The sequence below is a fragment of the Mauremys mutica genome, chromosome 3 (genome assembly GCF_020497125.1).
Source record: "Mauremys mutica isolate MM-2020 ecotype Southern chromosome 3, ASM2049712v1, whole genome shotgun sequence".
In the NCBI taxonomy this organism is placed as follows: Eukaryota; Metazoa; Chordata; order Testudines; family Geoemydidae; genus Mauremys; species Mauremys mutica.
In genome coordinates this window covers 126,119,274-126,133,851 of record NC_059074.1, presented here as the reverse complement: position 1 = coordinate 126,133,851, position 14,578 = coordinate 126,119,274, and the positions used below count along the sequence as shown (strand labels likewise).

Here is a 14,578-nt window from a genome sequence, read left to right as displayed (position 1 = left end):
GCACTTTATGGTACCTGTATGAGATTTACACCCATCACAGTTCCCCATTAGTTTTCATAAGCAACAGAGATGACAGCATTATCTAGAGGTAAGAGGCCAAGGATATGTCTACATTTTGAGCTTGGCAGGGGGCGGGGGGATTCGAAGTGTGGATGTACCCTCAGAGACAGGACTTCTGGGTTTAAGTCCCATTCCTAATATGATCTCACAGGATTTTGGTCTAGTCACAAACTGAGGTACAGAGAAGATATCTATCTGTAAAGCGAATACAATCATATAATCTACCACTAGAGATATTGTGAGACTTAGTAAACTGTTAGTAGAGTGGTTTTAGATCCTTGGATGAAAGGATATGGGCTAGATCCTTAGCTTGTATAAATGAACACTTAGCTTCACATACTTCAATGGAACACTTGTTGATCTGGCCCACTGTGATAGTGAAAAGTATTATCTTCAAGAGAATAGCTAACCAGTCCATCCACTCTCCCACACCAAAGGAGCTCATCAGAACTAAAATAAGTAATTTGCTAATAAAAGTAAATATATTTAGTGTTTATTTAAAAACATGCAACATATTTAAAATGTTCTAATCCCACTAGAGTGTATATTTAAAAATGCTTGAATGTTACAATTTTACATACAATATTAAACAAACTGATTTGAGATATGAATTATAAAACAGAAATATAATTAAAACAAGAATGATCTAACAAATGTTAGTCAATTCTCCATTAACTTAGAATACAGCATAACAGAGTAAATTATTACTGACATGTTGAATAGCTTTATCTAAATTTAAGATCCATTTGTTTTCATACCACTGATTTAACTACCGCTGGTGATAGTTGGATCATTTTTGTTCATCATCATGTAGGTCTTCATCTTCGTGTTGCTCAGCATCTATGAAAGCCACATGTGCTGCTTTTTTTGAACCTGAAGCATCACTTTCTTCAAGAGGTATTTCTTCTACCTTTGCTGTGTCTTCATCACGTAGGTCTTCATCTTCATGTTGTTCAACATCTATGAAAGTGATACGTGCTGGTTTTTTGGAACCTGAAGCCTCATCATCTTCAACAGTTACTTCTATCTTTGATATGCCTTCATCATGGAGGTCTTCATCTTCACGCTGTTCAACATCTACGAAAGTCACACGTGTTTCTTTTTTTGAACCTGAAGCATCACCTTCTTCAAGAGGTATTTCTTCTTCCTTTGCTGTGTCTTCATCACATAGGTCTTCATCTTCACGTTGTTCAACATCTACGAAAGTGACACGTGCTGTTTTTTTGGAACCTGAAGCCTCATCTTCTTCAACAGTTACTTCTATATTTGCTATGCCTTCATCAGGTAGATCTTCATCTTCATGCTGTTCAACATCTACGAAAGTCACACGTGTTTCTTTTTTTGAACCTGAAGTCTCACCTTTTTCAAGAGGCACTAATTCTACCTTTGCCGTGCCTTCATCACATAGGTCTTCATCTTCATGTTGTTCAACATCTACGAAAGTCACATATGCTGTTTTTTCAGAACCTGAAACCTCATCTTCTTCAAGAGGTACTTCTACCTTCGCTGTGCCTTCATCCTGTACGTCTTTATTTTCATGTTGTTCAACATCTATGAAAGCCACGTGTGCTGCTTTCTTTGAATCTGAAGCTTCATCTTCTTCAAGAGGTAGTACTTCTACCTTTGCTGTGCCTTCATCATGTAGCTCTTCATGTTCACATTGTTCAACATCTACAAAAGCCACATATGCTTCTTTTTTTGAATCTGAAGCCTCAAATTCTTCAAGAAGCACTTGTTCTTCCTGTGCTGTGCTTTCTATTGGAGGTACTACAGTAGTATCCTCAACTTTAGGTAAGTCTGCTCTGGAAGTCCAAACAGAACTGTACTTTGCATATGAATCATTTAGACTCTAAGAAAATACATTAAAAATAAAAACATAAATATGGACATGATATATTTAAATATCTAAATTATATCAGAAGTTCTAACAAAATGGGATGTTCATAGATCAAATAGGTTTTAAGGCCAGAAGGGACTATGATAATCATCTAGTCTGACCTGTATAACACAGCCAAATAGACTTCTACCCAGTAATTCCTGCACTGAGCCCATAACTTCTTATTGAACTAGAACATACATTTAAGAAAGACATCCAATCTTGATTTAAAGACTTCAAGGTGATGGAGAATTCACCATATCCCTTGGTAACAGGTTCCAGTGGTTAACTGTTCTGTTAAAAATTTACATCTTATTTCTTGATTGAATTATCTAGCTTCATCTTCTAGTCACTGGGTCTTGTTATGGCTCTCCCTGACAAATTAATGAGCCTTCTGGTATCTAATATTTTGTCGCTGTGTAGATACTTATGGACTGTGGTCAAATTATCTTTTAACCTTCTCTTTTAATAAACTAAATAGAATAATCTCCTTACATCTCTCACTGTAAGGCAGGACTTCCAGGCCTCAACTCATTCTGGTAGGTACTTTCTCCAACCCTCTCCAATTCTTCCACAAAAACCTATGTTACAGAAACTATACATAGCACCAACTAACTATAAATTTTTAGAATATCCATTTCCACTTTATCTTTGAACTGGGCTCTGATAAATGGCACATCCAGAAAAGGATAGAAATGGATCTCTTCCCACCATAGGGCTGCTACTAATACCACAAGGACTTTCATAAATAATCTAAGCACTGTGGCCTGTCTAAAAGGCAATGATTAATATTGAAATACTGATGCCCACAGGCTAAATGGAAAAAAATTGAGAAGGAAAATTGGAACATAGAGGTAAGCTTTCTTTAAGTCTGTGGATGACTGGTTGTCTCCCCTACTGATGGTTGGGAGGGTAGGCTTGAAGGTTTCTATCTTGAAAGATAGGTTACTTACCTTGTACAGTAACTGGAGTTCTTTGAGATGTGGAGTCCCTATCCATATTCCATGTAGGTGCTCATGAGTTCCTTGCATCTGAGAACAGATTTTTGCTAGTAGCATCTGTTGGTTCGCACCAGCGCTCTTCACCTCCTCATGCTCTGTGCCAAGGGTGTAAGTGACCATACAGACCAACCACCTATCCAGTTCTTTTTCTACCACAAATCTCATGTCAAGATCTGCAGCACTGGGGAAAGAGGTAGGGTAGTGGAATATTGATAGGGTTCACACATATCAAAGAACCCTAATTTCTGCACAAGACAAATAACCACTCCATTGAATGATGGTACCTGTCTCTATCCCATTGTGGGTGACTGACAAGCAATACTCATTATGAAGGAGGGTGTGAAGACCTCTGTGAAGTCAGCAATTGCAGGATTGCTGTGACTGAAACCTCAGCAGCAGATGCCTGCATTAAAATGTAATGCTTTGCAAAGGTGTGCATAGAACCCCATGTCACTGCTCTGTAGATATCAATTAGAGGAACATCACTGAAGGAGGCTTTGCTCAAACTGAGCTACGGTTAATGCTGAGAGGACTAGGTTGAAGTCCTATGCCAGAATAGGTCTTGTTCTTATTAGTCCTTTTTGGAAACATATTGCTACTAGATGTTTGAAGATGGAGTGGTTGTCAATGAGAGGGTGACGAGCAGTGATACCTACCAGATGGACCTGTACAGAGCTAAGGGAAAGACCCTTAGTCTTCAGAAAAAGGAGATAGTCCAAGATTCTGAGACTTTCAGAGGGGTTAGTTGATGCGGTTGACACCAGTCTGAAAACCACCTTCACTTAGCTATGCAACATTTCTAGTGGATTCTCTTCTACTATTGTTAAAGATGGCTTGAACAGCTTCTGAACATGTTGTTTCTAGGTTCAATGCTGATTAAAATACCAGGCTTTGAGATGGAGATAGGTAGGTTGAGTTGAGGTGCTTTATCTTGCCCTCTTTCTGGGTCAAGCAGTCTGGGAATGGTTGGATTGTCATATGCAGTTGAGCTGGCATCTATAGAATACTGAGGTACCAGAATTGTCTAAGCCACCTGGGAGCAACCAGTATGATCATTATTTTCTTCTACTTGTTTTTTTGCAACACTGAAGTAAGTGGGATGGGTGGAAAGACATGCATCAACTCATCTGACAAAGGTACTAGAAGTGTGGTCCCCTTCTGGATCCCTGACCTTCACCCCCTCTGGAGCAATAGGTCCTACATTTTCTCCTGAGTCACAAACAGGTCCCAAGATGCACCTACATACCTCCCATTTTGGTAGAATATGGTTTGAACTACTGAGTCATGTAGTTCCTATATGTGATTCCTGGATAAGAACCCGGTGATACTCTTTGCCAGAGTATTGTGCATTCCTGGAAGGTATACTACTGATAGAGTGATGTGATGGTGAATACACCAATTCCATAGATTAACAGCTTCAATACATAGCAGGGTGGAATCTCACACCTCATTGCTTGTTGATGTACAATACTGCAACACGTTGTCTAACATCACTTGAACATGCTTTGTTTGTGTGTATGATAGAAACCGGTTACAAGCCTTAAGGACTGCTGGCAGTTCTAGGAGGTTTATGTGCATCAGAGCTTTTGTGAAGTCCATGTGCCTTATGCTGTAGGTTTGTCTAAATGGGCACCCTTCCTAACTTGGAGGCATCCATAATCAATGTTATCTTTTGAGGAGGAGGAATGAACGGAATCCAAACATACATCGGTTTTCTGTTCTTCCACTTGCATAGAGATACTCAAACTCAGGGCTTGGGACATGTGCTGTCCTGAGCCAAGCTTGTAGGCAATGAAGTCAAAGCCTCACTAAGGATGTCACGTATGTGCAGGCAGCCATGTGACCTGAAAGTGTGAGACACAAACAAACAGATGTTTGTGGGCTGATCTGGAGCTGGACAGCAAGTGTCTTCATGGTCTGGAACATGTCCAAAGGAAGATATGCTCTGGCCCTGATAGAATCCAGTGTTTCCCCAATAAATTCTATGTTTTGTGTAGGAACTAAAACAGATTTATCTGTGTCTGCACAGATTCCCAGTGATCATAACAGCTTAAGTAGCAATGATGTTGCTGAGAGAACCACCTGATAAGAGCTCCCCATCAAAAGCTGGCCATGGAGGTAGGGAAAAATTAATGACCTGCTGTGGCGGAAGTGAGCTGCCACTGTGATACTACTTTTGTGAACACTCTTGGGGCTATTGAAAGATTGAAGGGAAGCACCTTGTGCTGGTAATGGTTCATATCTACAGTGAACCCGAGAAATATTTCTGTGTGCTTGATAGATGTTTATGTGAAAACTGGCATATTTTACATTAAGAGCTGTGAACCAATCTCCCTTGTTCGATGAGGGAATTATTGCTGCCAAAGTTACTATTCTGAAGTGTACCACACAGATGACGACATTGAGCTGATGCAGATCCAACATAGGTCTCCATCCTCCCTTCTCCTTGAGAGTATGGAAGTATTTTGAATAAAACCCTTTTTGCACAGTACTGGTGAGTTACCAGTTTTATGATTCCTAGATGAAGGAATTATTTTCCTGAACAAATTTCATCTCAGGAAAGTGGTCCCTGAAGAGGAAAAGGGATAGAGGTTGTGGGGAGAGGAACTCTATAGTGTAACTGGTATGAAAGATGTCAAGAATCCATCTCTCCAATGTTTTACTCTGCCAGGCTAGACAAACACCAAATTGGGTATGACAGTCTTGGTTAGATGACACTTGCAGTTGAGTTGGTTTGCAGTTCTCTACAGTCCCATTAAAAGTGTTTCTGTACAGATGGCTGGAATTGGAAGGCAGAAGCAGGAGGAGTGTTATATTTGCCTTGTTGCACCCTTTGTCATTTCCTTGGTGGTTCATAACCCCTCTGGTGGAAAAAAAGGTTGCGATGTTTGTCTTTGTTTATCTGACTGTGGCCTATAGAACTTCCTCTTGGGTGCTCATGTGAAAATCCTCAGGGAGCAGAGGGTTGCCCTGGAGTCCTTCAATAAACGTGGGGACTCATTTGTCATCTAGTTAAAATGGTTGTTTCCTTCAAAGGGCAAGTGCTCCACTGTAGACTGAACTTCTATCGGGAATCCGGAGGAGTAAAGCTGTGATGCTCTTCTCATGACAACAGCCATTGCCATTGAGTGAGAGGTTGTATCAGCTGCACCGAGTGTGGTCTGCAGTGATGATCTTGCAATCAATTTACCTTCCTGAATGAGTACCTCAAACTGACCACTAAATTCCTGTGGAAGATTATCTGTGAATTCCATCAATTTGGTATAGTTGACAAAAATCATATTTAGACATTAATGCCTGACAGTTTGCTATACAAAATAGCAGGCTGGTGGAAGAAAAAACCTTCCTGCTGAATAGATCAAAGCATTTAGCTTCATTATCAGGAGGTGGATCTTGGATGATGTTGCCTGCTGCTTTCTGAGGTTGTCTCTACCTCCAATGAATTTGGTACAAGGTGAATGAATAAAAATTCTGCTCCTTTGGCTGTCACAAAAAAAATCTTCTTTTCTGTTCTCTTGAGGGTGAGAGCACATGTGACCAGAGTGTGCCAGACCTCTTTTGCAGGTTTCCAGATGGCTTAATTGATGAGCAGTGCCACCTTGATGTGCCCCACACACTGCAGAATATCTAAGAGTTTATGAGTTGTGTCTTCCACAGGGATCTGCAGCGTGTCTGCCGCCTTCTTTAGCAAGTCTTGAAATTGCCTGAAATTGTCAGGTGGAGATGGGGAAACAAGAGCAACTACCTTGTCTGACAATGACAAAGAGAATCCTGTTGGATCAGTCAGCTCCAGTTAGTCTTTCTCAACTCTTTCCTGTGGTGGTTTCATTTCCTCTCTGTGGGGAGAGGGGTGCTGTGATTCAAGGAGGGATCATGTAGACTTGGCACCATGAGTGTACAGGTCCCAGGATTGCCAGTGTGATCTGTACAATGGGTCTTCAGAACTGGGAGCTCTGGGTAAGCCAATCCCATACCAGGATGACAAGGCATCAAGGACTTAAGTTGGAGAGGAAGTTTTCCTCTTTGAAGAAAGGCTAGTGGGAGATTTCTCTTTCCTACTGTGAGAGTATTTTCCTATCATCCTCTGTTTACAGGAGGAGGAAGTCTTACACCTAACTCTCTTGGCGGCAATACCAGAGGTGACCAAACTTGAAGGCATGCTCCTAGACACTTCAGCCCTATGTAAATGGCGGATGGAGGGGCGTCTACTGAGCCTGGATCAAACTGGGGCCTCAATCTGTACTCATGTGCCTGGCAAGTTCTTATAGGCAAGAATCAGCAAATTGTGCACTTGGAGGAAATGTGTGCTTCTCCAAAGCAGTAGAGGCACCTTATGTGGTTGTCACTGACTGGGAAGACCTGAGGGCAGGAGGCACACACCTTAAAGCCCACGATCTTGCCATAGTATTTGTCTCAGACAAGGCATGTGAGAGGGAGGGAGGGAAACCCCCATCCCTAACTACACTAGGACTAAGAACTTACTAACTAAACTAATATTTATAATTTTTTACAGAAAGAATCATGAAGGAAGCAAATGCTATGGACACTGGAATGTTCCAACTCACACCATCAGCTGTAGAAAGGAACTAGAGAGGAAATCGGTCTGCACGGCCATTTATACCCTTGGTCCTCAGCACTAGGCGTGAAGTGCACAAGCACAAACTAATGGACACTGCTAGCAAAAATCTCCTGGTTTCAGATGCATGGAGCACATGCATACCCACAGTGGACTACAGATAGGAACTATCACTCAAAGAAGAACCTGGACTTTCTCAGGAATCTGTTCAATTGTTTCATATCAAGTATTGCTCACTGTTGTCCTGAACTTTTGAGATCAGAAGCAGTATGGAGCATAGCCCAGTGCTCTCTCTTGATGACGGACTACTTCCAGTAGATAAATTAGATCCCTACAGATCCCAAACTGGAGTATGTGGGCCAAACCCTCAAGTCAATCCAAGCTGCAGTCAGTGCAGGACATAAGTGTCGGGGTAAAGGTTGCTTTATCCCAACTTTATGATCCTACAACTGTTGGATTTTCATGGGGGCAACATGACTCCTAGCATACATTTAGGGAAGTTGTAGGGCTCCTCCAGTTTATGCCTGGCTGCAATGCTATCGAGAGGTCAGGACTCCTACTACAAACCCATTCTCCTGACTTGTCTCTGACACATGCCTTATGCCAGAGGTTATGACACAGGATAGCACAGGGCAGACTATGCCAGAACCATGGAGCTGAAGGATTTCTCTTATGCTAGAAGAATCGTCTTCTGGATACTTAGACAAGCTTTAAGTATTCCCTGCAATTCCAGAGAAGCACAAAGTAGACTTCAGGCTAGGCTGTGGAACCTTCACTTATGTTACTTATGTTTACTCACACATGAAGTGAGATCACTTGTGTGAGTAAAGCTCATTAGATCAAGGGCTGAACAAAGTAAGCCTTGAAAGAGCCATGTTCTCCCTTGTTACTCTACTTTACCACTTATACTTATTTTCTGGCCAATTTACCATACATTTAACTACCATTTTATGTTTCTGTGTCACTGCTTAATTTGATCATATTATATCTTAACTTAAATATCTGCCTTTGATACACTCATTTTATACAGTAAATCAAAGGTTCTCAACCTTTTTTTCTCTCATGAACACTTTTTTACCCTTCCTTGCTGCTTGGAGGAACAAAAGACTCAAGATATGAAAAAGAAATGTCTATGCAAGATTATTCTCTTTTGTACATTTACTAGGGTATTGTCCTGTGTTGCTTTAGATGTGCAAAGTGATAGGAATTCTATCAATTCCCTTGGAAGAGTGTTCTACAACATGGGCAGTGTGTGACTCTGGCATTTGGGGAGGCTTTAGAGAGCGCAGGAAGCTCCCTACAAGTGTGCGTGTAGGGTGGGGGAGGCACTGGTGCTCAGACCGTGCCCTTCCCCCTGCTTTGCCCTGAGGCCCACCCCAACTCAGCCTCTTTCCCCCAAGGCCCCATCCATGCTCCACTCCACTCTGACCCAACCCCATTGGGCCCCCTCCCCTGAGATCATCCCCCCACCCGCTCCTCCCTGCCCTGAGGCCCCCCTACCCCCATGCCCACTGCTCATACCTCTTTGCCCCCTCTTTGCGGTGGGTGGGTGGGATCCTTGGGAGGAAGAAGTGGAGCAGGGTTGGGAAGAGGAGTAGCATGTGCAGGGCCATGGAGAAAGAATACAAGCAGGAGGGGAGCCTTGGGGCGGAGTGCAGGCAGGGCTCCAGCCTGGGCGCCCTTTCGGTGGCAGTGCTCCAAAGGCAATGGGCCAGCGTGCCTCCAGAGGGAGGTGCGCTGCATCCTGTTTGGGGAGGCTTAGCCTCCCCAGGCCTCTTATACCTGCCACCCATGTTCTACAACCTACTACATCTTCCTGTCAAAAGTTTCTTAAAACGTTTGGCCTAAATTTTCCCTCCCAGTTTCATCCAATTGCTCCTAGCTAAAATACCTACTTTTATGTTGCTAAGATAAATAGCACCTCTCCCTTCTTAGCATTTATACCCTTCATAAGTTTACAGACTTTTATCATGTTTCGTCTCCTTCCAGTTGTTGCTTAGTCAAGCAACATACATGCAACTCTTTTAATCCTTTCTCTCAAGAAACTCCTCCGATGAATTCTGATGATCTTTTCTGATTTCACTCCATTTATCAGTATCTTTCTGGTGGCTAATTGCTTGTTCAAAGGCTGAAGGGCTTAAGGAGCTTCTTCCCACTTGCATCCTCCACAAAGGCCCACACAACTGCACTTATTGCACTCCCTTGAGCTCAAGGACTGCTCTTGGCTAGCTGTGTTGTCTGTAAAAGGGACACAGATGGGAGGGAGGAGGCAGGGATATGAACCCACTAGCTGTGCTTCCCAGGAGCACTGACAGGATTGTGCCTGGTGTAGGTATATCATCTTCAGGAGCTTCTTCTGGTGAACGGCAGCTTCATATCACCCCAAATGTAGGGCACTACTTATTCATCATAAATAAGCCCCATAAACTAGATTCTCAGGTTCACTAAGTCTATTTTGCACTGTGGACTTAAAGTGACTGAAGATGGCCAGTGGATAATTCCACCTGTGCAACACATGTTCCTCTGGTGAAAAGATAGAGGTGGCTTTGCTACCTACTGTGCTAGCTGCACACACTCCTGGTGTAGAGAGGAAGGTGTGTTGGAAGTATTCCAGGATGAGGATGGGGAGGACCAGGAGTATATGTTAGAGTTGCTCTCCTCAGCTGTAAATTGCTCTAGGCCTGATGGCCCCTCCTCTCCACTGCACCAGCTCAGGTGGAGAATCTTCCCCTAAATATTTAAGGCCAGATTGTGAACCCCTTACTCACTCTGGTGAGCATTTACTTTCATGAGTAATCCCACTGACCTAAATGGGATTCTTTGTGTGAGTAACTGTCACCAGTAAAAGGTTCACAATCTAGCGATTAGTGATTTAGTGATCTGGATTGCATGGTAAGCTGGGCACAAGCAAACAATATACATTTCAATATGGCCAAATGTAAATGTATACATCTTGGAACATATAGGCCATACTTACAGGATGGGGGACTCTATTCTAGGAAGCAGTGACTTCGAAAATGATTTGGGGGTAGTGGTGCATAATCAGCTGAACATGCGCTCTCAGGGCAATGCTGGGGCCAAAAGGGCTACTGTAAACAGTGAGATCTCAAGTAGGGGTAAGAGAGGTTATTTTATCTCTGTATTTGCCCCTGTTGCAACCTCTGCTGGAATATTTTGTCTAGTTCTGGTGTCCACAATTCAAGAAGGAAGTTGATACATTGGAGAGGGTTCAGAAAAGAGCCCTGAGAATGATTAAAGAATTAGAAAACATGCCTTATAGTGATAGACTCAAGGAGCTCAATCTATTCAGCTTAACAAAGAGAAGGTTAAGGGGTGATTTGATTATAGTTTGTAAGTATGTACATGGGGAACAAATATTTAATAATGGGCTCTTCAATCTAGCAGAAAAAAGTATAACAAGATCCAGCCCGTGGCTGGGCTCTGGGGGCGAGGGGTGCAAGTGTCTGGGCTGGGAGGCACTCCACGACTGGGCTCTGGGGGGCATGGGGTGCAAGTGTCTGGGCTGGGGAGGTGCCCTATAGCTGGGCTCTGGGGGGTGGGGGTCTGGCCCCCTGGCTGGGCTCTGGTGCGGGGGAAGGGAGCAGAGAAACAGGAACTAGATTGTCATAGGAATTTCTTTAACTGTCAACTCCTCATGGGAATTTTTGTGTGTGTCTGTATTGTTACAGACATAGTTGCTGACAGATATTTTGAAAAAAATTACCAAAATAATTGAAACTGGTATGATAACACAGTGTTATTTTGACAAAATATGCAGAATTTTAAAATATTGTATAAATTTTTGGCGCACAATTTTTAATTTGTTGGTGTAGAATTCCCCCACTAGTAATATATAGCTGCTTTAGCATCATGTAAAATTTAGAAAACCAGTTCCTGTATGCTTAGAATAAAGACATTTTAGCATAGAAAGACCATTTTAGCATAGCTGCATTCAATCCTTTGTTTACCTGTAATGAATGAGGTGGTGACTCCCAAGGTATTATACTGTTTGTTACCTCACAAACAGAAGCATGAATAATGTTCTTCTTCTGTTGTACTGCTGTATTTTTAAGCCGTGGAATGAAAGCAAGAATACCTGCTGCTCCAACAGAGCAAAGTCCAGGCACTACAAATCCAATGTTGTAACTTCCTAAGAAGTCATATATCCAGCCTGAAACAAATAATATTCCAATTGCATGTAATCATATTCTCCCCACATCAAAGCACATCTTTATCTCCACATGTTCTTTATTATCCTATAATACAATGATGAGTGCCTTAGAAGAGATAGAAAAGCCTATAAGCTAAATAAATTAAACTCTCTTTTTGAACCCCTTTATTTTATTTAATCCAATATCTTTAGACACAATATGTACTCGAGAGAGAGCATTTTCAATTTATGTAGTACATATGGAATCACCGATCTTTATGGAGAAACATCCCACATGTCTTAGAAAGGTTCCATGGTGGGTCCAGTACTCAGGTGATGCAGTTCCTGGTGGGCTGAAAGCCCATTACATCAAGATTTGTTTCTATGGCGCATGTGAGGAGTAGAACTAGGTGAATTTTTTTTTGGATGGATAGTGTATTCATTTAAAAATGCAGTTTCAGATCAACAAATTATTTGTGAACTCATGTTGAGTTTGCTGAATAGTTTTGACTGAACCAGAAAAGTCAAAACATTTTGGCGATGACAGATGAAACATTTTGTTTAGTCATGAAAAATTCATTTTGCCTTTCAGGCATGTTGACAAAGGAAAAGACTCACAAAATATCCAGAGGATGACGTGCTGCCTCCTTTGTAAGCTTTAATGAACTGCTTAGAGCACTCACCTAGGATGCTGGAGATCCAGATTCAATTCCCTACTTTACCTGATGTGGGGAAGGAATCTGAACTTTGGTCTCCTACATGCCCTCCCGATCGGGGGTTTAGGCTGCAGTTCAGCCCTCCACTAAAACTCTCCAGCGCATCATCAAGGATCTACAACCTATTCTGAAGGATGATCCCTCACTCTCACAGACCTTGGGAAACAGGCCAGTCCTCGCTTTCAGACAGCCCCCCAACTTGAAGCAAATACTCATCAGCAACTAAACACCACACAACAAAAACACTAACCCAGGAACCTATCCCTGCAACAAACCCCATTGCCAACTCTGTCCACATATCTATTCAAGGGACACCATCACAGGACCTACCCACATCAACCACACCATCAGGGGCTGGTTCACCTGCACATCTACCAATGTTCCAGCAATGCCCCTCTGCCATGTACATTGGCCAAACTGGACAGTCTCTACACAAAAGAATAAATGAACACAAATCAGACGTCAAGAATTATAACATTCAAAAACCAGTCGGAGAACACTTCAACCTCCCTGGACACTCAATAACAGACTTAAAAGTGGCAATTCTTCAACAAAAAAGCTTCAAAAACAGAATCCAACAAGAAACTGCAGAACTGGAATTAATTTGCAAACTAGACACCATGAAATTAGGCCTGAATAAAGACTGGAGTGGATCGGTCACTACAAGAACTAAAAACTAATTTCTCCATGCTAATCCTCCCCCTACTGTTACTCACACCTTCTTGTCAACTGTTTGAAATGGGCCATTCTGATTACCACTAAAAAAGTGATTTTTCCTCCTGCTGATAATAGCCCACTTTAATTGAATTGTCTCATTAGAATTGGTAAGGCAACTCTCATCTTTTCATGTACTATGTATATATATCTTCCTACTGTATTTTCCACTCCGTGCATCTGATGAAGTGGGTCTTAGCCCATGAAAGCTTATGTCCAAATAAATTTGTTAGTCTCTAAGGTGCCACAAGTACTCCTCATTGTTTTTGCTGATAGAGACTAACACGGTTACAACTCTGAAACCTATTACAATCCACTGTGATTGCCCCAAGCAGGTCTAACTAATGTCTAGCCCCTGCTTTTTACTTTCTCTCCAAGGACAACAACAGTGATTTATCAGGAACCAAGCTGCTCTTTCAAAGCATAGTTCATTTATTTAAGGACAAAAGCATACAGAGAAAATATATAAAACAATAAAAAGATCTTAATCTAAACCCACGCTAAAGGTAAGTCACGCTAAATCACCAATTTTCCACATGGTGGAATCTGACAGGTTAAAGTTTTCCAGCCTCCCAGCAGGGTTGGGTCCCCACTTGGACCAAAAGTCAGGTCTGTTCGTTGAACGAAAAGAAGGTCCTGAGTCTGTTTAAGCTCAGTCTTTAAACCCTAAAGCCTTAGGCTATGTCTACACTACAGCCTATGTCAGCAAAATCTATGTCGCTCAGGAGTATGAATATTCTCCCCGCCAAGTGACATAAGTTACACCGACATAAGCATTTGTATGCACAGGGCTATGTTGGTGGGAGAGCTTCTCCCGCCGACATTATTTATGCCGCTTGTGAAGGTGAGTTTTTTATGCTGACTGGAAAGCTCTCTCCTGTCGGCATAGAGCATCTTCACCAGACACACTGCAGTGGCATAGCTGTATTGGTACAGCTGTGCCACTGCAGTGCTGTACATATAGTCATACCCTTAGTCTCTCAGCCTCATGAAAACTGGTAAAACCAGTCACTGTCTCTATCCCCAGTGGCCCAAGCCATAAAGATGGACATTTATGTAACTGGCTTTGGGATTTTGCATTAATCACCCCATAGTGATTCCAGGTTCCACAGGGAACATCCCAAGTCAGTTAGGAATAAACAAATACATAAAGCTTATTGATACAAAGATCTCTGAATATTCCATGAGCCCCTCTCGTCTCACTCATCTCGATATCATGGTCTTTGAAGTTTTCAGGCTTTCAAGAGCTGGCTCATATATACAGATAATCTTCATAAAATTAAATATAATGGTCTCAAGATAGCTGTGTGTTTGTGTATCTGTCACAGTCACAACAGAAAAAAGAACAGAAAAAATCATTCATCTTGAGAGAGGAAAAGTATGTATGGCAGCATCAGCTTGAAGAAGGGGAGGTTTAATATTTCTCTCCCTACCATTCATTTCTCTAATTTCATCCCTAGGTCTATGGGGAGGGGGCTGTCTCAA

At 42.1% G+C, this 14,578-nt stretch overlaps 1 protein-coding gene across 5 annotated transcripts in view; it reads right to left on the bottom strand.

Annotated features, from left to right (window-relative positions):
- Window positions 1–594: 594 nt before the first annotated feature.
- Window positions 595–14,578, bottom strand: part of LOC123367680 (monocarboxylate transporter 6-like) — a 43,779-nt gene continuing 29,795 nt past the window's right edge. For all 5 annotated transcript variants that reach the window (XM_045012064.1, XM_045012063.1, XM_045012065.1 and 2 more), the window contains 2 exons: window positions 11,482–11,684; window positions 595–1,909 (listed from right to left, as the gene is read on the bottom strand). In XM_045012064.1, coding sequence (XP_044867999.1) covers window positions 851–1,909; window positions 11,482–11,684 — 1,262 coding nt within the window. In that variant the 3' untranslated portion in view covers window positions 595–850. The remainder of the gene's footprint in view (window positions 1,910–11,481; window positions 11,685–14,578) is intronic.